This window comes from Clarias gariepinus, chromosome 21, assembly GCF_024256425.1.
Source record: "Clarias gariepinus isolate MV-2021 ecotype Netherlands chromosome 21, CGAR_prim_01v2, whole genome shotgun sequence".
NCBI classification, from domain to species: Eukaryota; Metazoa; Chordata; class Actinopteri; order Siluriformes; family Clariidae; genus Clarias; species Clarias gariepinus.
Window position 1 is genome coordinate 2,699,553 of NC_071120.1, and position 26,647 is coordinate 2,726,199.

Genomic DNA, 26,647 nt, shown 5'->3' on the forward strand with positions numbered 1-26,647 from the left:
CTTTTAAGGACGTCTGTGTTTATAGTCTGAGAGGGTTTTTTAAGCAGATGACAGAAGAACAGGAAGCTCTGGGAAACAATCCGACTGAGTTTAATAAAGATTTAATACTTTAAACTGAAAGCAGTTAAATCAATTTCAGTTATATATAAAATAGTTTTTATCCTGGATGTTCAGCTGAAGGACAGGAGGACGAGTCTGGTCTTCACCACTGCTCTCACATCATCGTGAACGCACCCTTGGTGTGACCTGAAGTGGACAAACCATAAACATCAGCATAAATAAAGTTATCTGAGGTTTGTTTAAATATAGTGATGTGGTCACATGATCCAGGTGTGTAATACAGGTGCGGTTTTGACTCACCACCGTCAGATGTCCGTTCTTCTTGTACACCGCGGCTTCCTGTCCAGTCTTGAAGTCCACAAAGTTCTCCTTACCTCCGCTGATCTCAAACTTAATACTTAAACAGGACGAGACAGGACACGGTCCAGGTGTAATAAATAAATATATATGAATAATAAATGAAGCAATTCTTTACCGTATGTATGGACAAGATCAGACAGGAAGTGACATCAGAGTCCCCTCACCTCGCCTGGAGCACATTGACGGCGTCCTGCTTTTTTGCCAGAACGCTCAGTTTGGTCAGAGCTTCATAAAGGTGATCACACTGAAGGATCAGATCTCCCTGATGGAGCACAGTGAGGTAATGGACTGGATAATTAACAAATATTATAAAAGAAATAAAACTTTTAGCTGTAAACTTTTGTGAAGAGGTGTTCGAGTCAAACCGGGACTGGGAAATTTCTGCTAAATGAAGGCGTAAAATGAATGATATTTATATAAGAGTTCAAACACAGGACGGTGATGATGCTCTTAATCGCCCCATCATCTGTCTGTGTGTGTGAACTGTACACACACTCGTTCACCAACACCACTCCCACGTTACAGGACCACGTCTGGGAGTCATTGCCACGCCCCACCCCATACAGTCCTGACCTCGCTCCAAGACATTTCCACCAGGAGTTCCTGGGGGGCCGGCGTGTCAGAGAATCACGGCTCCTCTATACTGAGAAAACCATGATGGTGTCCAAGCACTAGTGAAACACCGGGACGAGTGTGTTAGTGACGCAGGGGATGATAGAGAGACATAAAGGGAGTCGCAATCAAAAGTCCCGGTTTGACTTGAACACACGTCATAGCTATGAATATCGTCGACAGGTTCCCCCTGGCCTGCGTACCTTCTGCTTGGGGCCGTCACTCACCACGTGGAGGATCATGAACGTGTCTCCCAGGTTACTGACAGAAACACCTGCATGACACGACGACATCACAACACCGTTACACACACACACACACACACACACTGCACTCCATCAGGTGTAATCCGTTAACTAAACAATGTAAAGTTTAACGTGTGTATGAATGCGGTGATGTTTGATGTCGGACCCCTGAGTGAGGCGAACTCCACTCTCTGTTTGATCTTGGCCTCTTCTATAACATGCAGTGCCACCTGGGTGAGAATCAACTGCCTGGGTCTCGGCTTGAACCCGTTCCGGTCGTATTTCACCACGGGAACGCTGTACTGCACGCACACACACACACACACACACAGTGATTATTCCTCTCTGCTCCACAGTCAGTGTGAGTTACAGTGTAAAGTACCTTGATGCGTTCCTGTCGTATTATCTGCAGCACCTGCTCGTTCAGGTCCTGCTCACCTGCAGGGAGACACCAGGGATTATTCAGAGACAGTTCAGATCAGATGATGATGATGATGATGATGATGATGTAATATACTGACTGATCCTGGTGTCCATGAAGGGCACAGCGACACTCTGAGGGTAGCTCTCCTTCTTCCCCTTAAACATGGCACTCGTGATGACCTTCAGCTGCAGCTGGCAGAGGGAAAGTCATCATTACATCATTAATATTATAAACACGAGGACTCCAGGATGTGGGTTCGGGGGTCTGAGGGTCATCGGGTGACAGGTTCGAGAATAATTAAAGGGAACGTGGGGAACACTGTCTCCAATCAGACTCTGAGCGACAGACTTTAGTTCCTTTATTCTAATCAAGTTTTAACCTTTAACCTTCTAATGAAAAAACATCGCAGAACATTTAATATTATTATTATTATTATTATTATTTTAAATCTACCTTAATTATCAAACGCTGTTTCACAACTAACTTCACTTGGTGTTATACAGACAGATGGATGAGTCAGACAGAGACGTTATTTAGATTAGACAGGTACATTTGTTTTGATTTTGTGTCAAAAACTATATAAATAAATAAAGCTATTATTATTATTATTATTATTATTATTATTATTCTGTACCTGAGCTTTCCTCTGAGGCGTGGTCCCCCGTACGTACTTCCTCACCAGCCAGCGCGTGTGGATCCTCCGCAGTAACTCCGACGCCTACAGGGACGAGAACATGAAACCCGTAACCGATCCGTATTCACTCACACAACGTGATGATGATCATTAATCCAACATCATCAGGACGTGTCCAGAGTGTGAGGGACGTCACCTCTCTCATCACAGCCGGAGGTGTGAGCCACGTGCTCTTGTCCAGGACCGTCGCCGGGAGGTTATTGACCAGACGCTTCAGGTAGCTCTGTCTGACAAACGCCAGGTACTCCGAGTTATCCGTGGGCTTGGCCTCGCCGCGCGTCATGTACGCTTTAATAAACCTACACAAACATAACATACATTCAAATAAAAAAAACAAACTCTAAAACTCTAAATCGTAATTAATCCAGCCTGACTGAGACTACAGTAAACTCTCCAGGATTGTATCAGATAATCTCTGGACCACAATAACAAAAACAAAACCTCAGACTTAACATTGGCCTGATTAATTAGCAGATTGTTTACTTTATAACATAAAGACATTTCCTTACTTTTTGATGACCTTGACGGCCCAGGCTCGTCTCTCTCTCTCCTTCCGAGCCTGAACTCCTCTCCAGCACGTTTCAATTTTAGTGGCTGATGGTAGGAACACTCACGTCTTACTTCAACACGTCTTATTGTTCTTTACACAGTACAGTATCAGGGACGAAACGACGTACGTTACCTGCTTCCTTCTGCTTTTTGAACTCTCCTCTGGTCCGGTAGCCCTTATACTTGGCTTGGATCTTTGCAACTACAAAAACAGAGATATAAAGATATTCAAATGTAAGACGTGTCCCTGTGAGGAACCTCAATCGATCGATCGATCATTAAGACGTCTGGCTCCACTGACCCAGCTCGTGTTTACAGAGCTCATAGGCGTCCTCGGTGGCGAACAGCGTCCTGGCGTATCGGATGAAGATTTTAGTCCTGCAGAGAAACACAGGAAGAAAATCACAATATATACGAAGGTACACTCATCAGAACCAGACTAAATACTCTGCTTCTGATCTACTGATTATAATACAGTATGAGATTATATATCAGGAATAATATTTAAATATAAGTTATATGTGTACATATATTGTATAATGTATATGTATAATGTAATATAATATAATGTGTGTGTGTGTGTGATATAGTACCTGCCCATCTTGTACTCATCAGGCTGGTATCCCAGGTGCTGCACCAGTCTCTCCACTCCCTCAGCAGGAACTCCTCTCCAGTGTGGCCAGGTGTCAGGGCACAGAGGTTTATACCTGCAGCACCAACACCAACAACATCACTTCAGTGTCTCATCATCATCATTACATACTAAAAAATTATACAAATTTATACAAACAGTCCCGTTCAGGGAGCATGTTTGTAAGTCAGATTTGTTCGTAAGTCAGACAAAGTGAGTCTTATACACCTTTGGCATGAATACAAAATGCAAGCATATATATTTTTTTTAAACAGCGCCTTTAAACCGCAAGGGGAATCCTGGTGACGCAGTGGGTTCAGCTGACTTAGTTTAAAGGGAAACCAGGAAGATGTCAGGGCAGGGGACAATGCTACATGGTGTTTACTGTTTTCCACTGTATTGGACTGTGAACTCTGTATTGTTGAGGATTTTCCCAAATTAGGTTTATTCTCCATCAGGACAGATTTACAGGACAGACATTTTCTATCATCGTGCTCACGGACTGATTCACTGAAACCGTTGACTCATTTCTTACACACACACACACACACACACACACACACATGCACTATACCGGACTTTGGACATTTTATACATTCACTTACACACTAAGAATACTGTCTATAATTGTAAATATTGGTATATGATGCACTGCAGTGTTTGTTTTTTTGTACAATACAAGTCTACGAATGTTCTTAGAGCCGCGGTCCGTTTGTATCTGATCGGTCCGTAAGTTTATAACTCAAATGTTCATAAGTCGGGGACGACTTGTATTATCTGAAACACTATTATTTTGATTTGCTTAACACACACAGGTTAAATATAGTATTTTTAAGAAAAGTACTCAGGAGACTTCCGGTTGAGCGTTGATGGAGTAGGACGTAAGTTTGGGAGCTCCCACCGATTTCGATTAAATTGTTATTCATTCGCGATTTTTGGTCATAATTTTAGTCCTGTTTTATTTTGTAGTTCATTGAGTTAAGAGGTTTTACACTTGCAGTACTATTTAAACACAACTAAGGCCTAGTTTGCAAGCCGCGACCACATCCTCGAGTGTGTCATCACCTGTAAAGCCCCCCTCGAGCCAAGCTAATCCGGATATTGATGCTCTTAAAGTCGAGTTGTTAGCCTCGCTGAGGAAAGATATCGCCAATATTTTTAAAAAAGAACTTCAGGAAACTCTTGGTGATGTTTTGTCTACTATTAAGTTTGACTTGCAGGCGGAAAAGACGCAGCTGGCGATCGATAAAGCTGCTAATGATGCTATCGTGTCCGAGCTAAAAGGTACGGTCAGGGAGATGGAGCACGCGCTTACTGTGTGCTCGGACGACATAGCCGAGAAAAAAAAAATACTATCAAGTGTCTCACAGCTTACGTAACCAAGCTGGAAAATAAATGTGAAGACTTGGAGTCTAGGTCGCGCTGTAACAATGTTAGGATAGTGGGAGTACCGGAGGGCCCTGACACGTGCACCACTGCGGCCGTGGCCTCCTTGTTAAAGAGCTACATACAAGGCTTTAAATGGTTTAGCTCCCACATACCTAACCAGTCTTCTGAAACGCTATAATCCACCACGCTCCTTAAGATCACAAAACTCTGGACTTCTTGTAATTCCCAGAATTTTAAAATCTACAAAAGGGGGTAGGGCTTTTTTATATTTGGCTCCAAAGCTTTGGAATAGCCTTCCAGACACTGTTCGGGGCTCAGACACAGTTTCCCAGTTTAAAAGTAGACTCAAGACGCATCTCTTTAATCTGGCATACGCGTAACTCATCCCATAACTTCATACTTCAGTACACCTATCCTGAATGGCAACTACGCTAATTCTCTCCATCTGTTCTGTACTTTTCTACCCATCCCGAGGCATCTGGAGATTGTACCAGCTTCAGTAGATAAAGGCCAACCCTGCGGCATCCAGAGAAGGACCAGCTCCAGCTGGATTCTGCTTTATGATGGTTGGAGCTACACATCCTGCTCCTGTGCTCCCAGTGATCCAGACCCCATCTGCCCTCTGCACCTACTGACTCCCTGTGCTGAACTGGACTTCATGTTAATTTAAAGAATTTCTGTTATATTGTACTCTCGGCTACATAACACACATGGTGTTATATTATCTCTATCTGTTATCACCCAGATGACGATGGGTTCCCTGTTGAGTCTGGTTCCTCTCAAGGTTTCTTCCTATTGCCATCTCAGGGAGTTTTTCCTTGCCACTGTCGCCGTCACCCTTGGCTTCCTCATCAGAGAAATTTCATTCATTCATCTCGTTATTATCTAGACACATTTTTCTCACACATACACAATTTATTATTATTAATATTTTATTATTTTATTATTATTATTATTATTATTATTATTATTTTTATTTATTTATTTATTTATTATTATTATTATTTTTTTTATTATTTCATCTTTGTGAAGCTGCTTTGAGACAATGACCATTGTTAAAAGCGCTATATAAATAAAATTGAATTGAATTGAATTAAAGAGGCAGAGCGCTTGTTATAACGCACTCGTGGCTCATATCATGAATATGGCGACAAGGCAAGTAGCTTGTTGGCACATCAGCTACGACGACAAGCCACTTCGCGTTTAATACCTAGTATTAAAAACACTTATGACACTATGACTACAGATCCCTTGGAAATTAATTCTACCTTTAAAGCATTTTACGCTTCGTTATATAAGTCAGAATTTCCTACAGACAAAGCTAAAATGAACGAATTTCTTTATAATCTTTCAAACCCTGTTATTGATACTAATACTGCCGGGCAATTGGACTCCCCATTTTCAGTTGAAGAAGTTTCAAATGCTGTTACAGCTATGCAGTCTAATAAAGCCCCAGGCCCTGATGGGTTTCCAATTGAATTTTATAAAACATTTATTGGTAAATTGGCACCATTGCTTTTATCTGTGTTTAATGAATCCCTGGGAGTACTTGTTTGCAGTTTTAAAGAAATTTGGATTTGGCGATAAATGTATTTCTTGGATTCGGCTTCTTTATTCGTCCCCTAAAGCCAGTGTTCATACTAATGATGTTTATTCTGATTATTTTGCTCTGGGTCGTGGATGTCGTCAAGGTTGCCCTTTGTCACCTTTACTCTTTGCCATCGTCATCGAGCCTCTGTCCATCACATTGAGATCTTCCTCTGTATTCAAGGGAATCATTCGTAATGGAATTGAACATAAATTATCATTGTATGCAGATGATTTGTTGTTATATATAAGCGATCCTGCACTCTCCATCCCTGCTGTTTTAGGTATTCTGGAGAATTTTAGCTCGTTTTCTGGTTATAAATTAAATTTGGGGAAAAGTGAGTGTTTTCCCATTAATACATCAGCATGTCAACTTCAACAGTCCGATCTACCCTTTCATCTTAGTCCATTGGGGTTTAAATACTTGGGGATTAATGTGACTCGTTCTCTATCTGGCCTTAAATCAGCTAATTTTACTCCCCTTATATCAAGATATTCAAAGATGGGGTAATCTCCCCCTTTCATTAATCGGTAAGATTAATGTTGTTAAAATGAATATCTTACCAAAATTTGTATTTTTGTTTCAGTCGATTCCCTTATTTTCGCCAAAACATTTTTTTGTCTCACTGGACAAGATTATTAGTTCTTTCATTTGGGAAGGGGAAGCCACCTAGGGTTCGTAAAACTTTACTGCGGAGATGCAAATTCAGTGGAGGACTTGCATTAGCTAATTTTCTAGCTTACTACTGGGCTGCTCACATCCATAAACTGTGCTACTGGTTAAAATCTTCTGGATCCTCTTGGTGTAAATTGGAGCTCTCATCCTGTAAGGGATCTTCTATACCGGCTCTCCTCTATTCCTCTTTACCTATAAAACCCTCTATGTATACAGATAATCAGGTGGTTCTTAACACACTTAAGATCTGGTTTCAGTTTAGATGGCACTATAAATTTGTAAGGGCATCTTCCTCGGGTCCTCTAAACGATAACCATTTGGTCCCCCCATCACTCTTGGACTAGACATTCTCAATGTGGAGTGAAAAGGGTATAAAACAATTTAAATATTTATATGTGGATGGTGTCTTCGGTAGTTTTGCCAATTTGTCATCTCGTTATGGTCTCCCCATTACCCATCTGTTTCGCTATTTTCAAATTCGAAATTTTGTTGCCAAGTGTTTCCCTAATTTCCCCTCTTTACCTCCAGAACAGCAGTGGGAAACTATGCTATCATTTATTCCTCATCATAGAGGAACCATTTCTAAACTCTATGATTCTATCCTGTCTGTGTGTGTGTGTTTTTTGTTTTTGGAGTGTTTTTGTTTAGTTTTTTTTTTTTTTTATAATATATAAATATATTTATTTAGAAAAATGAAGAAAGGTAAATTGTATGTCTGTAACTGCAAGTACTGTATTCTTTTCCTTTTTTCAATAAAATATTTGCAAAAAAAAAAAAAAAAAAAAAGAGAAGTCTCCAGACCGTGGACGCTTGTGTTTTTCCACCGGGTTAATAAAGATCACGATATTATAATTATTATACCTCTTTAGAAACTCCTCGTATCTCCTCCGATACGCGAAACCGGCCCGCCGGACTCTCAGGTGCTCCATCAGACCCAAATACTTCACCTGGTGCCGCACCAGCACATCATCAAACCTTCCTGAACAGACGGAGTGTGTGTGTGTGTGAGACGGAAACAACTGACGCAGTCAGAAATACGAGACAATCAACTGTACATTTAATAACATCTGAGTTATGTTATAGATACATATATATTAATTTACCTACATACATATGGGTAAATTAAAGTGTGTGTTGTTTGTGTGTGTTGTTTGTGTGTGTGTGTGTGTGTGTGTTGTCTCACCCGACTGCTTGTTGTCGTTAGACTTTAAGCAGCGGACGTACCAGGCTTCTTTGGCCATCAGGATCTCGGTCAGGCCCTGCAGGCTGTTCTTAAACTGAGTCGCCACCTGCGTTCACATTCACGTCCACATTCAGACCGATTCAGATCACTCTGATCCGGTTTCATCTGGTTCTATTCTCCATCACACCTGTCAGTGCCTCACCGTCTCGGGTCTCCTCCTGCTGTCCACCTCATCACAGGAGAAACACTGCTGCATGATGGAGTTCTTCGACTGCCGCATCACCTGTCTCACACACACACACACACACACACACACATGAAGTGTGTGCAACACCTTTAAGTTGATAAGGTTATCTTTATTGAGGTCAGCTTCTGTGTGTATGTGCGAGTGGGCGGAGTCACCTCTTTAATGTGTCTGTACAGCAGGTCGTTGTTCTTGTCAATGAAACCTGTCAGAAATGTAAGAGGAGACAAATGGCTGAAGGACACAAGAAGAAGAGAGAGAGCGAGACAGAGAGAGAGAGAGAGAGAGAGAGCACACGTCTCTAACTAACTTGTTCTGTTCTCAAGAAATGGATCTGGGATTCTGTAGCGAAAGCCACTAATCAACACCGTCTAATTATTGGAGTCAAGCAAGAGAAGAACTAAGGAGATTTGAAATGACTGGACTGATGTCCACCACATCATTGATTCCCGTGAGTACGGTGCTGAAACATAAACTTCACTACAGAAATAAACACTTGGTGACGTCGCAGTGCAAAAGAAACCAGAGCTGTGTGATGAGAACTCACAGGATCGGGACTAAACATCTGTGTGTCCATCAGAGAACCTCTCGTTAGTGAGACTCATCAGGAAAGAACGGTTTGATTTTGTTAGAGATCATAAAGACTGGACTTTGGAGCGATGGAAAAAGGTCATGTGATCTGATGAGTCCAGACTGACCCTATTCCAGAGTGATGGGCGTGTCAGGGTGAGAAGGGAAGGACATGAAGCGATGCTCCCATCATGCATAGTGTCCACTGTACAAGCCTCTGGAGACAGTGTTATGATCTGGGGTTGATCAGTTACTCAGGTCTAGACTCAGTAACGTTATGGGGCAATAAAATGAAGTCAGCTGACCACCTGAATGTACTGAATCACCAGAGGATCACATCTATGGAGGCTTCAATCCATATCTCAAAACTCAGATTTTTATTCCTGATGATTTAACCACACTGTAATGTAGTTGTAATAATAATAACCGTGTAATGTCTTACCCACGACGCAGTAGGTGACCTCGCCGGCGTAATGAAGCAGACGGAAGTCTCCTCTCTCCAGAGTCCTGCGGATGGTCTTGTCGGCCAGCTTCTGTCTGTTATCCAGGAAGAAAGTGACTAATGTCAGTGTTTATGAGTCTTCACAGGAGATCAAGTCTTCAGGACAATAAGCTGATCAGTACTGATGACCGTGTTCCACCGTATGGACCTGTCCTTATCCAGGGACCTTCAGGAAACATCATCATCATCATCTGTGTGATCAGCTACCAGGCGACTAGCTAATGTTAGTTAGACAGGAACGCTGCTATTCTCAGCACTACTAGCTGTTAGCATTAGCGTTAACCAGATCCCTGGCTGGAACGCTGAGGAGACACTACGAGGTACAGTACAGTATACTCCAGTGTAAAACCTAATCATGCACAGTTCGGTCCACAATGAGTTAGTAAATCCCCAGGCAGCACCATAACGAGTTTTATTTTGACTCACGTAATAAAATGAGGATGGTTGCCCATTTTCTGCTCCATCTTGTCCAGGAAGGTGAGGTCTGTGGCATCACCTGGCATTAAACACTCCTCATCCTGAAGGATATATATCACACACACACACATTAAGATGAGGTTATTGTTTAGTTATGACTTGTTACAGGAGACCGTCAGTGTACCAGTACTGAGATGATCCCTCTGTGCTTCTCCTCCACCATGTCACAGATGATTCTGTTATTGAAGAACTGCACAGGTTCCCACTGTCACACAAGAAATAAGAAAAGGATCAGTGATGTAATGTGATATGATGAGATGTTGTGATTAATAAGGAGTCACCCTCGTGTTACCTCGATGCCCTCGGCCTCGTACTCGTCCTGCTCGGCCTTCAGGGTGAGCTGGATGAACAGCTGCTGGAGCTTCTCGTTACAGTAATTAATGCAGAACTGCTCAAAACTGAAACACAGCCATGTACACACACACACACACACACACACACACTATAATATATACAGAAACAGGAAGATGTGTACATGCATGTGTAAAACCCTACAGCAGTTAGAACATATGCACTTATGGTGCACTGCAATGACACACATACTGTATGCGAGGATCACAAGCACCAGGTCCTTCATTACAAGTGTGTGTGTTATTCTTTAATCAGCATGCTGAATATTAATAAAGGACACGGTTGTTAAACATTTTCATCAGTGTAATAAGACTGAAGACACTCGAGGTGATGATTGACGGACCTGTTCACGTAGAAGACCTCAAACCCGTAGATGTCCAGCAGTCCGATAACGGTTTTTCTACTCAAGTCCTGCATTAGAATTAAAGTTATTGATTGGGTTGTGTTTAATTTACTGGCAGTTTATTAAACTAAACATCAATATTAATTAATCCTACATTTATTTAATCCCTTAAAAGTTCAATTAAATTTTATTTAACAGCGGTCATAGTCACAAAGCAGCTTCACAGAATCTAACTCCCTAAGACAGCGAGAGGAGGAACCCTTGAGACCCAACAGGGAACCCATCCTCATCTGGGTGATGATGGAGCGCAGGGATTGATCTGCACTCCTACTGTGTGGAGGTTCAATGTAACAGGAGACGTGTTTAAGTTAACTGTCCTGGACTGAAACGGGCTTCGACTGATACAGTTAAAGAAAAGTTTCTTGTCTTTTCATCTCCACCTGATTCTCGAGTGACTCGTTGATGCGGTTGACCAGCCAGGTGAAGGTGCGTCCGTAGATGGCTTTGGCCAGCGCGTCCCTGGCGTAGATGGCATGATCGACGGTGAAGGGACACAGGACCTGGACAACATTCAAGGACATGAGTCCATTCAATAAGAACAGAGCTGAACAGGGTTATAGGAACCAGACTTGACTTTAACCGTTTCACTGATGGACTGATGGACTGATGGACGGTCATGATGGGGTTTTACCTCATCTGTCCTCGCCTCGATCTTCCTGTAGGTCAGAGCCTCGGTCAGGACCTGCACATGGACCCCGATCAGCTGCACACACAGGAAGAACCATTAACCATCACGCGTGTGCGTGTGTGTGTGTGTGTGTGTATAATATGATCATACCTTTGATACCCAGCGCAGTTCAGTGTTGGAGTTCAGGACAGCGTTGCCTTTGGTGTCTCTGTCGAAGGGGACGTTCCCCAGGTGCAGGACACTTGCGATGATTCCAAACAGGTGCTACAGAAACACATATGGTAAGTGCACAAACACACACACACACACATATATAGCGCTGTCTCACTCCGTCCGGTCTCACCTGAATGTCGCTGAAATCGAAGCGCATGACCAAGAGGGCGTTTTTCACAGACTTCCAGTCGTTCCTGTCGTTGATGGAGCTCACTTTGGCACACTCACCCTGCAGCAACGACGCAAACATTAGGCTCTGTAAGTCAAGATATTTCTCTTCTCAACCATGTGATATTGTGTGTGTGTGTTTAAAGTTGTACATGTAGCAGGTAGTTGTAGTGCTGTGTGTCTCTCTCGAGGCCCAGGTGTCTCAGCAGGTCATCGTCTCCTCCCTCCAGCAGCTGGTAGAAGATGTGGAAGTTCCTCTCGCCGTGGTTCTGATGGACCACGCGGGATTTCTCCAGCAGATAACTCAGGATGTGACCTCCAACTGCGTCGCCCTACAGCGAGGAGCGACAGACATCCAAATGCAGGAAATAAACCGACCATGAGGTCAAAGCAAATCCTTCAGCAGTGTGAAAAAACCTGGATCTATGAGATAAAACCGGTTCTGACCTGGCAGTCGAACTGAATGTCCATGTACTTCCCAAAGCGACTGGAGTTGTCGTTCTTCAGAGTTTTGGCATTTCCAAAGGCCTGATGGAACATTCATAGTACAGTATGTCCTTTTAATACTTAAAACTCCTCTAGTATCTACTGATAAATATATCTTAAAATCAAGATTAATATGATGTAATTTTAAACAAACACAATCACAGCGTATATCATTAGATTAGACCTCCAGGATGGGGTTGGACATGAGCATCTGGTCGCGGACGGAGTTCAGGAGGGAGCTGCTGGGGCAGCTGACGGCGTAATACTGCAGGATCTTCTTGGTGGCCTCGGTTTTCCCAGCCCCGCTCTCTCCAGAGATCAGGATGAAGTGGTTATTAGCCTCGGCTAGCATGGTCTGGTAGGCGTTATCCGCCAGGGCGTAGCTGCAATCAGGGAGAAATAAATGCATCAGGAGGTGGAGACTGTGGCTGAACGGTGGCTGCTGCTGAGGTCTCGGGGACACCTGAGACACACTCGTCTGGGAGTCTTCGTGCAGCTACAGTAAGACATGCAGAGTTGAGTTTATAAATATGAATGGAAATGAGACTCACATGTGAGGAGGAAGCTCATAAAAGTTGACCACCATATAGAGGCCCATGTGTCTCTTGCTGTAGATGTCCAGCTCTTTATACGGGTTGACTGAGATCAGAAGGTTTCCGATGTAGGTCTTAAAAGACAAATAAAAAGAAGTGATACACCACTCATAAATCATGGGAGAACTATAGTATGTATTTTTTTCACACAGAGACGCGTGAGTGATCTGATCCTGTGGTCAGTCAGGGAGCGAGGTGAAAGGAAAGGTCTGCTCTCTGAGCGCACTCGGGTTTTCAGGTCAACCCAAACTCACGTATATCAGGTCCTCGGAGAAGCGCTTCTTCAGGTTGTCCAGAAAAGCCGTCTCGCTGTTGTGGGCGTCCAGCAGCACCATGTCCTGGACGCCGACCCGGTCTCTGGCGGTCATCGCTCGCTCCAGGTCCAAATGGCGCACCTTATCTTTTCCTTTCTGCAAAGTTTAACGATGATTAATGATTCAGGTGTAGACCAAGAATCTAATACTCATATTCACAGCATCGTCATAATGATGAAGAACAACAGCGCACTAATATGACTATATGACTTTAGATGTAGATACTCCAAAGTTCCACATTGGTTATTAGGATGAGGACAAATGATCTGAATGTATAACCACAGAACAGGCAGAACTGCTGTTTCGCTTTCGACCATGTCACACCTGTCTGTGGTAATCACAAACCCAAGACCAAGAGGAAGTGAGTTGTGGTCAGGCCACCACATAACCTCCCCAGTCTCTAACCATAAGGGATGTTAGAGCGGCTTCCTGTCGGATACATGTGGTGTAACGAGATATCGAATTACTCAGGTGTGTATGACTGACAGCATCATTTACTCTGAATCTCACATGAGCGTGAGCGCTCTCTCTCTCTCTCTCTCTCTCTCTCTCTCAGGCTGGAGGGAAGCCCGCTGATCGTATCGCAGCATCTCCACTTCACTGGCCTTTAAGTACGCTTGGGATAAAAATACTAAAACTACACAATGATGTGTTTGATTTTTGTTTCTACATGCCTACTGAAGCAGAAAGAACACTAAAATCTTTGATAGACATCCATTAATGTCCACACAGCACAGCACCTCATGTAGGAAGGGACAGGCCGTTACTATACATCGGGACGGAGCGCAGTCTTTGCACTGAGACCCTTTTCTCCTGTTCATTTTCATGTCTTCTTTTCCACACACACAATGCTGAGAACCACAAGTTATTTGACTTTCAAATTACAATGGAGAAAAAAAAAACATTAAATCTAATCTGACGAATCAAAGCCGTCCTGAAATCCTGCTCCTCACTCCCGAATTCACACACCGAACCAATCCTCATTAGCTCTTTCTTTTCTTAAAAAAAGCTTTTTTTCTTCTTTTTTTTTTGGTCCTGTAAATTCCCCCCTGGAAATAATAATAAAAAAAATGTCAGGACAATGAAAAAGCTTTTAAAATGCAGTCTACATTCCATTACATATATTCCCTCTGCATATCCTTTCACAATTTATTCATTAGAAAACATTTAACGTCAGGGCGAATTTCACACTGGCCAGTCTGTGGACAAAGGAGGAGATTTGGCCTGTTTGGGCTGCGGGAGGAGGACGGAGGGACGGAGAAAGAGGAGAGGGCAAGGGTGTGGGAGGGGGATTGAGGGAGGGGACGGGAGGGGAGGGGAGGGCTCCCCGTGTTTGTCTGATCAGAGCCTCTGAAATGAGGCCTTCTTGAGACTAAATAGTGCTGTAACGGTCCGTGTCCAATTAGAGCGCGCTGTGGCTGAACAATGGGGACTTGTTATGAGCAGCGCGGTAATATGGACTACAGAACCCCAAAGTTCAAGATCAGTGTGTGTGTGTGTGTGTGTGTAAGTGTGTGAGTGTGTGTGCTTGAGTTTGCCTTGGTGGTGACCTGTAACTACACTATAATTGCTAAAGTGTGATTTCCTTCCACCTGACAGACAATGATTTCAAATGATTTCCATTTCCAACACACACACACATCATCTCGGTCACCCCGTCCCATATCATGCCCTCAGAACCAACCCTAAGACACCCCCTACCCACCCCCCACCCCTGCTCACCCCTCGGTCTAAGCCAAAGAGGCAGGTGAACAATATCATTGAAGGTCCCCCATTTGAGATGTCAGAACTAATCTCGGTCTTGCGGTTATTGTGAAGAGGGTGGAACTCCCACACCCCCACACTTCCCAAACTCCACTTTCTCTCCGATTCGCCGTCAGTCTTACATGGGAACAGGCTGAACTTGGTGCTGAACAGGAGAACAATGGAACAAGGGACAGAATGGATGCCAACACACTGAAGGGATGTGACACACTGAGCGTGATAGAGAGCGAGGACATCATCGGCCGGTCCTGGGGACCCGAAATGTGTCCAAGCCAATGGTACCTTAGGCATCTTAGGACTTTGAACGGCCCTCAAAGTCCTTAAAGAACTTCTGCTGTAACGCTTTCCTGTAGGTTCTTCACACATTCTTAACAATCAAAAAAAATATTCGACCACCACCATAACACAAAAAAAGTCCATCAAGTCAATCAGTGCAGTCTTTGGTCAGGTAGTGTGGAACATTTCTCGAGTGTCTTAATTAAGAGATGGTTGTTTAGCCTAGTGTAGTGTGTCGGTCACAGCTGAGCGGAGATGACCTCATCTGAGGGAAAGAAAGAGTCAGAGAGGTAAGAGATAGAGAAAGAGAGAGGCACACTCATCTTCTAAAGTAGGCTAGGCGGAGAAGAGGAGGAAACATTATCCAGGAGAGGATCTCCTGAAGTGACCTCGGCGATCCTGTTACCTTCTTATTGAAGAAAGTAAGCATTAAAAGGTCGGGGATGCTTTCTATAGACCGATGATAAGGATTGAAATACGTCATGTGAAAAGCGCACTCGTCCTGTGAAGCGGACTAAATTATAACAGATAGACATGTGTAATTAATGAGGACGACAAGGACTATGCAAATCGTGCAAGTTTCAAGTAGCAGCTGGAGTTTCATTTGATTAGAGACGTGCCCGGTGTGTGTATACGCTGTATAAGACCAGGTTTTACTCCTAAATCAATGTGACTTTAGTGTACAAACGACGCAGACGTTACATTTTTAATAAAAAAAATGTGCTCTATGGACAACCAGACATACACAACACACCACCATCCTTTCAGTTATACCTGCATCTTAGCTGCTGTATGGACTGGTGGGCTACCTAATCTTCTCTACAGTTCCTCTAGAGATGCCACATCCAGATACAGACTCGTCTATGTATAGTTTACATGCTGATGAAGACCACAGAAGAACAGTAGCACTCCATTCAGGTCTTCAGAATCCACACATCTGTGTTATGTAGAACCTTGAAAGCTACGAAAATAACATGTGATCCATAAAGTATTAAATGTCCATCAGAATTGTCCTGCTTCACGTTATCCAGGAAAAGTTGTAGCAGAAGTCCAAAATCTCCACAGGATCCCTTCAGGTTTTTTCCAGTTTCAGCAGTCCGGGGACATTTTTATTCCATAGAACATCCAAAATCCTACTGCGCTGAACTTCAGCTGTCCGTTCCTCGCGTTGGCGTCATCAGGCCGTCCGGAGCTGGTGTGAACATGTGAACACTTGTCCCAGCACTCGGCCGCTCGAGCTACAGAGCCGGCATACTAAATCATTCATGGCCCGGTCGGACTGGGGGTTGCAGGCAAGCAGATCTTGTTCAGTGTTTAACTGGGTGTCTCCTAATCTACTGGGCGCAACAAAGATACAGAAACACAATCCAGCTCGAAGTCATTGACCAGTTCTCGCCAGCCTCTCCTTCAGGGCCGCTGCGCTACAATGCAGGTCCGGTTACGAATTGATCTTTGATTAGCGAAACGCAATGACACCCAATCACTCGGCTTTTCAGCAGACATGAGAAGAATGGTTAAGAAGAATGATGCTGTGATGAACACCATTCCTCCACACCACTGACCTCTTAGTAATAAAGGGTGAAGAGTCCGCGGTTCGCCGTATTAGTTTTCATAAAGAACTTTTGAAGTGACCAAGTTGTGGATTCTGTATGTCCTTCAGAATCTTGCTTTGGAGTGAACTTAGGTCAAATTTAGCTTTCCCACTCAGTGCTGGACATCAGATAATCTGGCATTTCTAATACATAATGCCCTATAGTTGTTCTCCAGATTATTTGTCTGTGAACAAAGTTTGGGAATGCCTTACAGTACGCACTGAAAACAGGAACGCCAGGGAAGGCCTTCTCCTTCAATCTGCTTATCTGCAGCTTTCCACAGTCACAGTTGTCCCGTTGCCAAACTGTGTTGTCAGGGGTACCGCGCACCTCTCACACCGCCACCCTCCCTTTACACTCGCACACCCATCCAGGACCGTAATGCTTGTCCAACCTTAACAGGCTTTGAGCCGCCCGCTGGGCCTCGGTACCGCACGAGACTCGGCAAATCCCATTACACATGAGTCACAGCATCTGATTCTCTCATTAGAGATTCCAAACAGAGAATAAGGGCGTATTATGACACAGGCTTTGCTGCGTTCCCACCGAAAATCCATCCACATCTCCCTCTCCGTCTCGCGCTCTCTCTCTCCCACTCTCGTTTTCCTGATCTGCTTCGTCTCAAATCTTTGCTGGGTTTGTCTTCTTTTATCAGTGTTTTTTCTCATGAGAAGGCCGCACAGTCATTCCCATAACACAACTCCGCGCTGATTTCTGCTTATACTGTACAGGTAAACCATGTGCTCGTTATTAAAGATAACGACTAAATGATGCTGATATTATTTGTTGTTACGAGAGATAATTAAAGAAGGTGTTTCAGTGTCACACTCTTGAACACGTGTGTGTGATGGCATCTTCAAAAGAAATCAAGGACAACCGGCCCTGACACGCACCAAATACGCAAGGCAGGGGGTTGACAAACGGATGATAAGAATGATGACGGGACTGACAAGTTCCTCTCTCGGATGGCATGAGGGTTTAATGTGACTTGTGGACGTGACTAAAGGTCTTTGGGAGGGTCAAGGGGACGACCCCTGATTGTGATGTCTCAAAAGGGGTCCGAGGGAGCGAAGCTAAAGACTCAGCAGTGGAACTAACGCAGAGGGGAAATGTGGCACACATCCAGTCACCGCGCCGGAGGAAATTCTTATATCCAATACTACGTGGCTAAAACAACACACACACAGCCAGGACACATCGTCTAGAAATATTTATATGGTATATACTTTGATAATATATAATACCTATAGATTTTCATGTGCATTATCATATTGTGAATCTCATGTTCTACCACTTTACAACAATTTGATGTTCTACTGGATTTAGGTCCAGTGACTGGAAAGTCCAGTGAAGGACACTGTTATGTCCGTGAAACCAGTTCGTGACGTTTTTTTTTTAATTTTGGGACGCACTGAATTATTATACTGGGAGAAGCCATTAGACGACACTCAGCAACAATATGTAAACAGTTTGTAGCATTAAAGTAATGAATGATTGATATTAACAGAGCCCAAAGTGTGCCAAGGAAACCTAGTCCCACAGCACCTCCACCAGCCTGGTCTCTTAACACATGCCAGGTTGGGTCCATTTGTTGATGCTGCTGGTGTCCAATTCTGACCCTATTATCTGTGTTTTTTTCTAGTCTTTTATTGTCTTGTCCTGTTTTGGTCAGTCTGTGCCAGTCTGAGAAACACTCAGTCACACTGGACATGGTCTTCTAAAGTTGTAAGTCATCTGTCTCAAGGTTTGACGTTGTACATTCTGAGATGCTTGTCTGCTCACCATAACTGTACCGAGTGGTTATCTCAGTTACAGTAGCCTTTCTGTCAGCTCAAACCAGTCTGGCCCTTTTCTCTTTCATCCATAACATGTTTCCACCTGCTGCAGACTGGATGTTTTTTCAGACAGTGTTGTGTGACTTATTTTAGCAGATTATCAGTTATACAATAGATACACCACCAACCAACAATTACTCTAACATCAAAAACACTTTTTTTTCATTCTGATGGTTAATATTAAATACTGTATAACATAAACCTGCAGTCTGCATCTGACTGATTTTACACACTGCACCGCTGTCACATGATTTACTGACTGCGTGAATAAGTGAGTAGGTGTACAGGTGTTCCTAATAAAGTGCTCAGTGCATGTATATTATAGATAGATGGGATGATGATGCTTTTGTTAAATAGCCTCTCATTGGTAAATGTTAAATGCAGGTCTTTTAGGAGTAGTTCTGCTCACATGTATACTTGTGATGTGTTCCTATCAGCACTTGGGGGTCGACATATTTTTCACTGTCCATGAGTTTTGGCTCAAAGTCTCAGGTCTAAATATTCAGATCTTCATGGAGCAAACATTTTTTTATAAGTTATATGGTTGAATTTAATACAGAGTGTATAATTTTTTTTACTGACGTTGTCGGATCCACATAAAAACAAAATTCGAGATTATTTTCACTTTACATATTTATTATGTAAATTATAATGGACAGATTAATACTGATAACTCAATCACAAAAAGCCTAAACCTACAGGTGATAGTTCCATAATACATCATAATTAAAAATAATAATGAAAAAAATAATTATAAAATAAGAGCTGTTGATTAAAGTTCTTCTTTAATCCTAAATTAGGTTATAGACACAAAAATAATTATTTGTTCCAATTACAGTATGGCTCAGAATATTACATCATAGTGTTGTTCATTTTTATAAAAATTAAACATATTCTCCATATTTAATTTTCTACATAAATGCATATCATCTATTATTTTCTTGGTGAGACTGATTAGATTTAACCCTGGATAAAAAGTAAAGACGTCTTTTACCAGGACAGACTCCAGCCAAACAGTCAGAAACTAAAGTTCACCAGTTAGAGCTCCTTACATGGTGATATGAGTGACACATTACATTCTGGTATAATAGTAGTTTAATAATATAATAGTAGAATTTGGTATCTACAATCTATGATTCTTTAGTCATTTATCTTGATGTAGAGAAAAAAATGAATAAATAATGAAATAAACAATTAACATCTTCCACCACCAAGATTCTTTTGGGTGTTAAGTACTGGATCTTAAGTTCCTTCAGGTGCCATCCAGATTCTCCCCATTCTGGAGATATAGCCGTCATTTCTGTGGCGGTAACTTAAAGGGGCACGTTGCCAGCTTAACGCCCGATTGTCATTCACACTCTACGGGAAATTTGGGAACGCCATTGAGACTAATCTGCACATCTTTGGACTGTGGGAGGAAACCGAAGTACCCTGAGGAAACCACAAAGCACGGGAAGAACATGCAAACTCCAGGCACACAGACAGACTCAAGGTGGGAATCGAACCCTTGACCTTGGAGGTGCGAGGCAACTGAGCCACCATGCTAACAATTTATTCTAAATAATGTTTTTAATTATTATTTTTGTTTCACCAGCAAAAATGATTAAAAAAATACAAAAATTAAGCAGCTGTTTAGAAAAACTAACTAAACTAAGAACTCTGTGCAATAGCAATTCTTTTAATTATTTTTTTAAACAGTTGTTATCCCTCAGGCTGTCTGATAACGAGGGTTAAGGAATGTTCAGAGAAATAAACTCAGAGTTCTTTTGCATCAGTAAATGAAATCTGGAAAAGTGGAAATCTATCAGTAAAAGTCAAACTGAGAAACAAGGACATTGCAAAAAATTGGATGGAGACAAAAGATGACAACTGAAACAATGCAAAGTATTTTGATGAAGTTAGTTATCGACGAGAGTAAATCGGGTCTTTTGGGCATGTATACAGGATGAGAGAATAAATATTAATCTAATTAATGTTAAAGACAACCAAAAATTACAGTAGGAAGACCAACAAGAAGATGGATTGATGACCTCAATTAATGGCTAGGAGTAGGAGAGATAGGAGAGAAAGCAATTAATACGGTTAAGGGAAAAAAAAGGATTCTGGGAAATATCAGGATGGGGATTATCATCACTGGCCTCCATGGGACCCAGACGGACTACAGAGGAGGTTCATAGACAGATAGAACAGATTGTGCTGTTTATTGCACAATAACTAGAACAAGAAATGTTTACTGTATTCACCATCACGTGGACAATTTATTTGCACCACCACGACTCAGCTCTGTATATCGGTTGGCGCTTCATCATCTACAGTAGGTGTACAGAAAGTCCTCAACATAAGTCCAAAAAACCTGTCCAGGTACTAGGACAATGAGACACTTGGCTATAACACAATGTAAAACTAATACCTTCCATGATCTTGTCGTTTCTTTAGAATCATCAAAAGATGTTAAAAGATGTTTGTTTGTTAAAAGAACGAGCGAACTCTGCCATCTTTTCACTTCGCTCTATTCTCTTCATTATTTTCACTTTCGTCTCCATCGTTATTGCTATACGCTTCTTAGCAGGACCGCCTCCATCCCTGCTGATGTTACACATCTGGGAACGCACGCTGCTCACATGTGACACTGTACACTGGACATGTGATTGAACAGACATGAACATGTTTGTATCTCCGAAAGGTCGTAACTTGAATGTTTGTATGTAGGGGACTTACTGTAGTGCATTGTGTCGTGGTATAGTTCTCAGCTAGTTTTTAAAAATAATTCTATTTATGGTGTTAATTTGTCATCTTAGCTAGTTAGCTAGTTAGGTCTTGTTTTAGCTAGTTTTGTTAATTTAAGTTGTATTTATGTTCTTACCTGAGTCCTGGAGGAAGGTCGTTCCGTTTGACTGTGTACTGGTGTGGATGAAATGACCATAAAAGCTGCCTGGACTTGACTTGATTGAGGACCTCAGGCACTAATACAGACCCAGGACATGAACCCGGCGGCACTAGGACCTTGAGGAAGCCGGGCCCGGGTTCCCTTTCTGTCCGTTACTCGGCATTGATCGTTGTGACGTGTCGGATTCGCCATCTGTAATCTCCCAGAGGGCTGGAAGTCAATTACAGCCCCGTCTCTCCCCTCAGGATTACTGGGGACAAACCCACCGGGGCATCAGCCCTCAGTGCAGCAGGGGGCAACAAGCAGGAGACTCACACACACACACACACACACACACACCACTACATCCACACTGATTAGAGGTTTATTAGAGTTTATACAGGATAGACTTATACACTCTTTTACTGATGATGTTTTATCATGATGTTTAGGTTATAAACTACTAAAAAAAACTTTAAACAATAAACAAGACTCAGTCAATAAATGTATACACACTTCAGGAAAAGAAAACCATGAATAAATATTTTAATGATCATTTTATGATAATATTATTAATTTTTTATTATCATAATATACTTCATACTAGTTTTCTAGTACACACACACACACACACACATATTTCCTGACACTCAGTGCTTGATGCTTACTGCCCTCATGTTCAATGTGTGTGCCACATATTAGTCTGTGCGCTCGTGCTCCTCTCTGCCTCGCGCCCGTTTTCCCGCTGCAGCGCGCGCGCCCTCCCGACGCGCCCAGTGTGAGGAGAAGGGTGTGTGTGTGTGTGTGAGGGAGAGTGAGGCTTTCACAGGTGTACACACACACACACACACCCTTCTTCACACCAACACGGAGCGCTTTACAGGAAAAACTCTCTCTCACACTGAGATCTATATTTTTGTTGTTGTTTTTTCCCCCTCAGTATTAATAATGATATTATTTAAAGTCGGTATGGATTAGCTGAAGGAGCAACAGGATGGACGGATTTACAGACCAGACGTCTGAGGATGAAGATGAAGAGAGGGTGTAAGGAAGTAAAAAACGAGAAACTTTATTATTTTTTTAACGGATTTTTTTTTATCGTGATTTTTGCGGAGCGCACGCGCACCCGCACTCTGAATGGACAATAAAAAAAAAAAAAGAAATCATGTAATAACAAGTGACCTGATCAGTGTGGATTGAAAAAAAATTACATTAAAATTTAATTAATCTGTGTGAAAATTCTCCACACACAGATAAAGAGAGAAGTTTTCACAGCTGCGCGTTTTTTCTGTACCGCGCATGCGCAGCTCTCTCTCTCTCTTTCTCCCCTCTCAACGGTACGGGACTCAGCAGCAAGTGAAAACTGCGCATGCGCCGCACCAGCTCTCATCCCAGTCTGAGCGGAGTTGTCGCACGCCGCGCACGCGCACCACGCTCTCCCCCGCGAAGTGATCAGAGTGGGAAATTTAAACAGCGGTGTGAGGACTCGGAGTGACTGCAGCATCTCTGAGCTCTCCATCTCTCTCTCTCTCTCACACACACACACACTCATTTACTATATACACACACACGCTTTATCTCAGCCGGTTACATCTCCGCTACACAGGTAGGACCGTTATTTATTTATTTGCGGGGAGGGGATGGGGGGGTGTGTATGGGGGGGTGTTATTGTGTTATGATGAGTGGTCATGTGACAGCTGAAGGGTGAATGTCAGGTTGTCATACAGGATCCGATATCAGTGTGTTTATGATCTAAACTCTCCTGCACCCGGGTTACAATGGAATTGGGAATTTCAATAAAAAAATCCCAGCAGGTTGTTTATGTTTTTAATATATTTTTTTTATTTCTGTTTTGCTGACAATCATAAAGATAAATATATTTTAATTTAAAAACAAAATTTTTTTTTTCTCCTAATAAACCGCCGGCTGTGTGTTGTGTGTTTTAGGAAATGATCGAGGCTGGATGTACAGACAGGATGTCGGGACTGTTGATGAATTCCGAACGCACTCAGGCCGCCGCGCCGGAATACAGGTACATGTCGTGACGTCATCATAACAATGCTGTCGTCACGCGCGTCCTTACGCTAATTTTAAAAGTATACATCCAGGCGTCCAGTACATACTGTACAGCGGAGCGCGAGGTCGTTGGCACGCACTGGCCGCAGTCCGGACAGCACGAGTGGACCGAGTCAGCACTCAAGTCTCTCTAGTCCGTCTGGTTCTGGTTCTGTTTAAACTAAAAGCTGAATCTCCTGATTTTCTCCTGCGATAAACTGAGCGCGTAATTGAGTGAGTTTGTGCGCGTGAGATAGAAGGAGCGCAGCGCGAGCGGATCGACTGTAGATCCCAATGGACGCATCAGATATGTTCAGGTCCGAAACACACACACACACACACACACACACACACACACTTTACACTGTTTTATTATTATTATTATCATTATTATTATTATATTTTATTGTTTATTTGATTTGATTGTATGAGTGAGCGGATAAACTCCCCGCTCCGGGGTCACAGTAATAACGGAATCCAGCGCTTTGATGACGTCGAGGGATTTTATCTCTTTATTGTAGCGCTGATGATTTATTTATTAAGGTTTAGTGGCTTAGTGTTTTAATTTATTAAATTTTCGTGTTAATTAAATAAAATACAATAAAATTAAACAAAATTAAACGCTCGTGATGAAGTGTCGTGTAGGCCCTGGCCTGTGTGTGCGCGCGCGCGTCCTCGGCCTGGGCCAGAAGTTCATGGCCTGCACTACACAGTTATATGTCGTGTTTTGGATGAAACCCAGCAGGTCAAATCCCAAAAAGGTCAAATAAAAAAATATATTGCCCAGATTTAGTAAAGCTGAGTTTGTATTTGTTTAAAAAAAAAAAAAAAAAAAAGTCAGACGGTCCCACCTGTAGTGACACGACCTGAACAGCTGGCCAATAGGAAGTCAGGAACAATCAGCACCACAGAAGCTTCTTCACCTCCTTTAAAGTGTCGAGTTTCATTAAAGAATTAGGGAAATTAGCTATAATGACGGTACGATAATGCCCAGGTGTCACACAACGACACCAGGCCTTTATCCTACATTTTGTACAATAACATTAAGCACCTGTTAAACCCTCTGTGTGTGTGTGTGGTGTTGAGGTGTCATTTCTGCGGTTTGGTTTTAGGCCTCAAAGCTTCAGGGTAAAGTTACACTCTGGCCTGTGTGTGTGTGTGTGTGTGTGTGTGTGTGAGAGTGTGCACGTGTGCGGTGGATGATTATTCATAGCCTATTTAATAGGGCAGGCTGGGCGGCCCGAGGCCTCGTCCCCAATCTCTCCTCTCCACTGTTGTAATTTATTCAGGTGACAGACAGAAAGTGTGCCTTATTTACCCCTCCACCGCCCCCCCCTCGCCCCTCCTACTCATCAACCCCCATCAGGCAGTGTGTACCACCCCCCCCTCCACACCCTTCACAGGCCCGAGGGGGGGAGGGGCAGGAGGGCCCGGCTCGGGGTGGAAACAGGCCAGCCAAACAGATGGCATCCTATTTGTGTGAGGCCTGTCATTCCAGCAGATTAATGCAAGAGGGTTGGTTAAAGAAAAAAAAAAAAAAAAAAAAGAGCGACAGACAATCAGAGGGTCGGGGAGAGCGAGGGAGGGGGGAGGAGGGGAAGACAATAGCGCCACGTGCCGTGGTGCAGATTTTGTCGTTCGCCGACACAATAGGTGATCATTTTTCAACGAGGCCCGGACCAACTGTTGCAGACGGCGCGAGCCCCGTTAACTGCACTTCGATCCCCTGTTTACGTACGATTCAGCCAATGGCTGACGAGTGCCAGCAGTCACCTGACTGAACTGTTTGGGGGGCGAGGGGGGGTGGGTGGTGCGAAGGGGGGGTTACTACAGTGTCTGCAAAAAAAAAAATAACCGAAAATAGTGAGGGTTGTCATAGCAACCACAATTATCAGGCTCAATAGTGAGCAAGTGGAGAGGATTGGAGGGCCCCTCTCTCTCTCTCCCTCACTCACTCACTCGTCTCCTCTCTGTGCTTCCTTGAGACATTGTAAACATTAAAATTTTAATACCAACCAACTATATATTTTCTTTCTGTATCGTTAAAGCCAAAGTTGGGAAAAAATCTAATTATTTAATAATAATAATAATAATAATAATACAACTATAAATTAGTTATTGATAATTTTTATCAATAATGACAAGTGTTTTGATTTAAAAGAAAACACACACAAACACTGATAATCACTTACAAAGCGATTCGCCTCTTAATAAACATTTCCCTGAGTGTAATTAATTGTATTAACATGTATTTTGATGTTTTTTCAGGCACCTGACGCCAGAGGCGTCCGACCTGAGCGCGTTCGACCCCGGTGACCTGGAGTCTCTGAGCTGGCTGACCACGGTGAACATCCCGCGCATGCAGCAGCTCCGCGCGGACCGGGCCGAGTTCGGCATGAACGCCCAGGACCGACTGCACGCGGGTCAGCTGAGCGACGTGGGCGTGGCCGGGGGACACGGGACGTCCGTGCAGCACCTGCAGAGCAGCATGCAGCACAGCCCTCTGGCCGTCCACAACGTGAGTTACTCTTCCTACAACCACATCAACTACAACCACGTCACCTACAACGTCGCCGCTCCCGCACAGGACATCCCGAGCCGCCCGACTGATCCAACTGTCACTTCTCCCGTTTCTCAGATGCCGCAGTTTTCTCCCAATTTCCCATGTCCCACTTCAGTCTATCAGCAGCCCATGACCTTCTCAGCACAGCCTAGCCAGCAGGTATGTCTCACACACACACACACACACACACACACACACACACACACACACACACACACACACACACACAGATCATGTTCAGTCAGTATTGATTTTTGTTGGTATCAGTATTAACAGCATTGTTGTGATTTCAGTGTTCTCCTGGAGGACTGTACAGCAACTTCACCACCCAGAGTGT

At 43.2% G+C, this 26,647-nt stretch overlaps 1 protein-coding gene across 1 annotated transcript; it reads right to left on the reverse strand.

Moving 5' to 3' along the window:
• myo1ha (myosin IHa) lies at window positions 1-26,144 on the reverse strand. The gene is made up of 32 exons (XM_053480827.1): window positions 26,025-26,144; window positions 13,300-13,455; window positions 13,004-13,119; window positions 12,637-12,835; window positions 12,414-12,494; window positions 12,119-12,298; window positions 11,929-12,027; window positions 11,736-11,849; window positions 11,589-11,660; window positions 11,338-11,457; window positions 10,898-10,965; window positions 10,496-10,601; window positions 10,328-10,408; window positions 10,153-10,244; window positions 9,667-9,761; window positions 8,813-8,859; window positions 8,613-8,693; window positions 8,411-8,516; window positions 8,089-8,206; window positions 3,538-3,651; window positions 3,246-3,322; window positions 3,078-3,146; window positions 2,905-2,989; window positions 2,532-2,694; window positions 2,336-2,419; window positions 1,799-1,892; window positions 1,660-1,715; window positions 1,444-1,579; window positions 1,236-1,306; window positions 585-682; window positions 361-457; window positions 1-246 (listed from the first exon to the last, which is right to left on the reverse strand). Exons 1-32 carry the CDS (start codon window positions 26,142-26,144, stop codon window positions 220-222), a joined length of 3,222 nt encoding a protein of 1,073 aa, XP_053336802.1. The 3' UTR covers window positions 1-219.
• Between the last annotated feature and the right edge of the window lie 503 nt (window positions 26,145-26,647).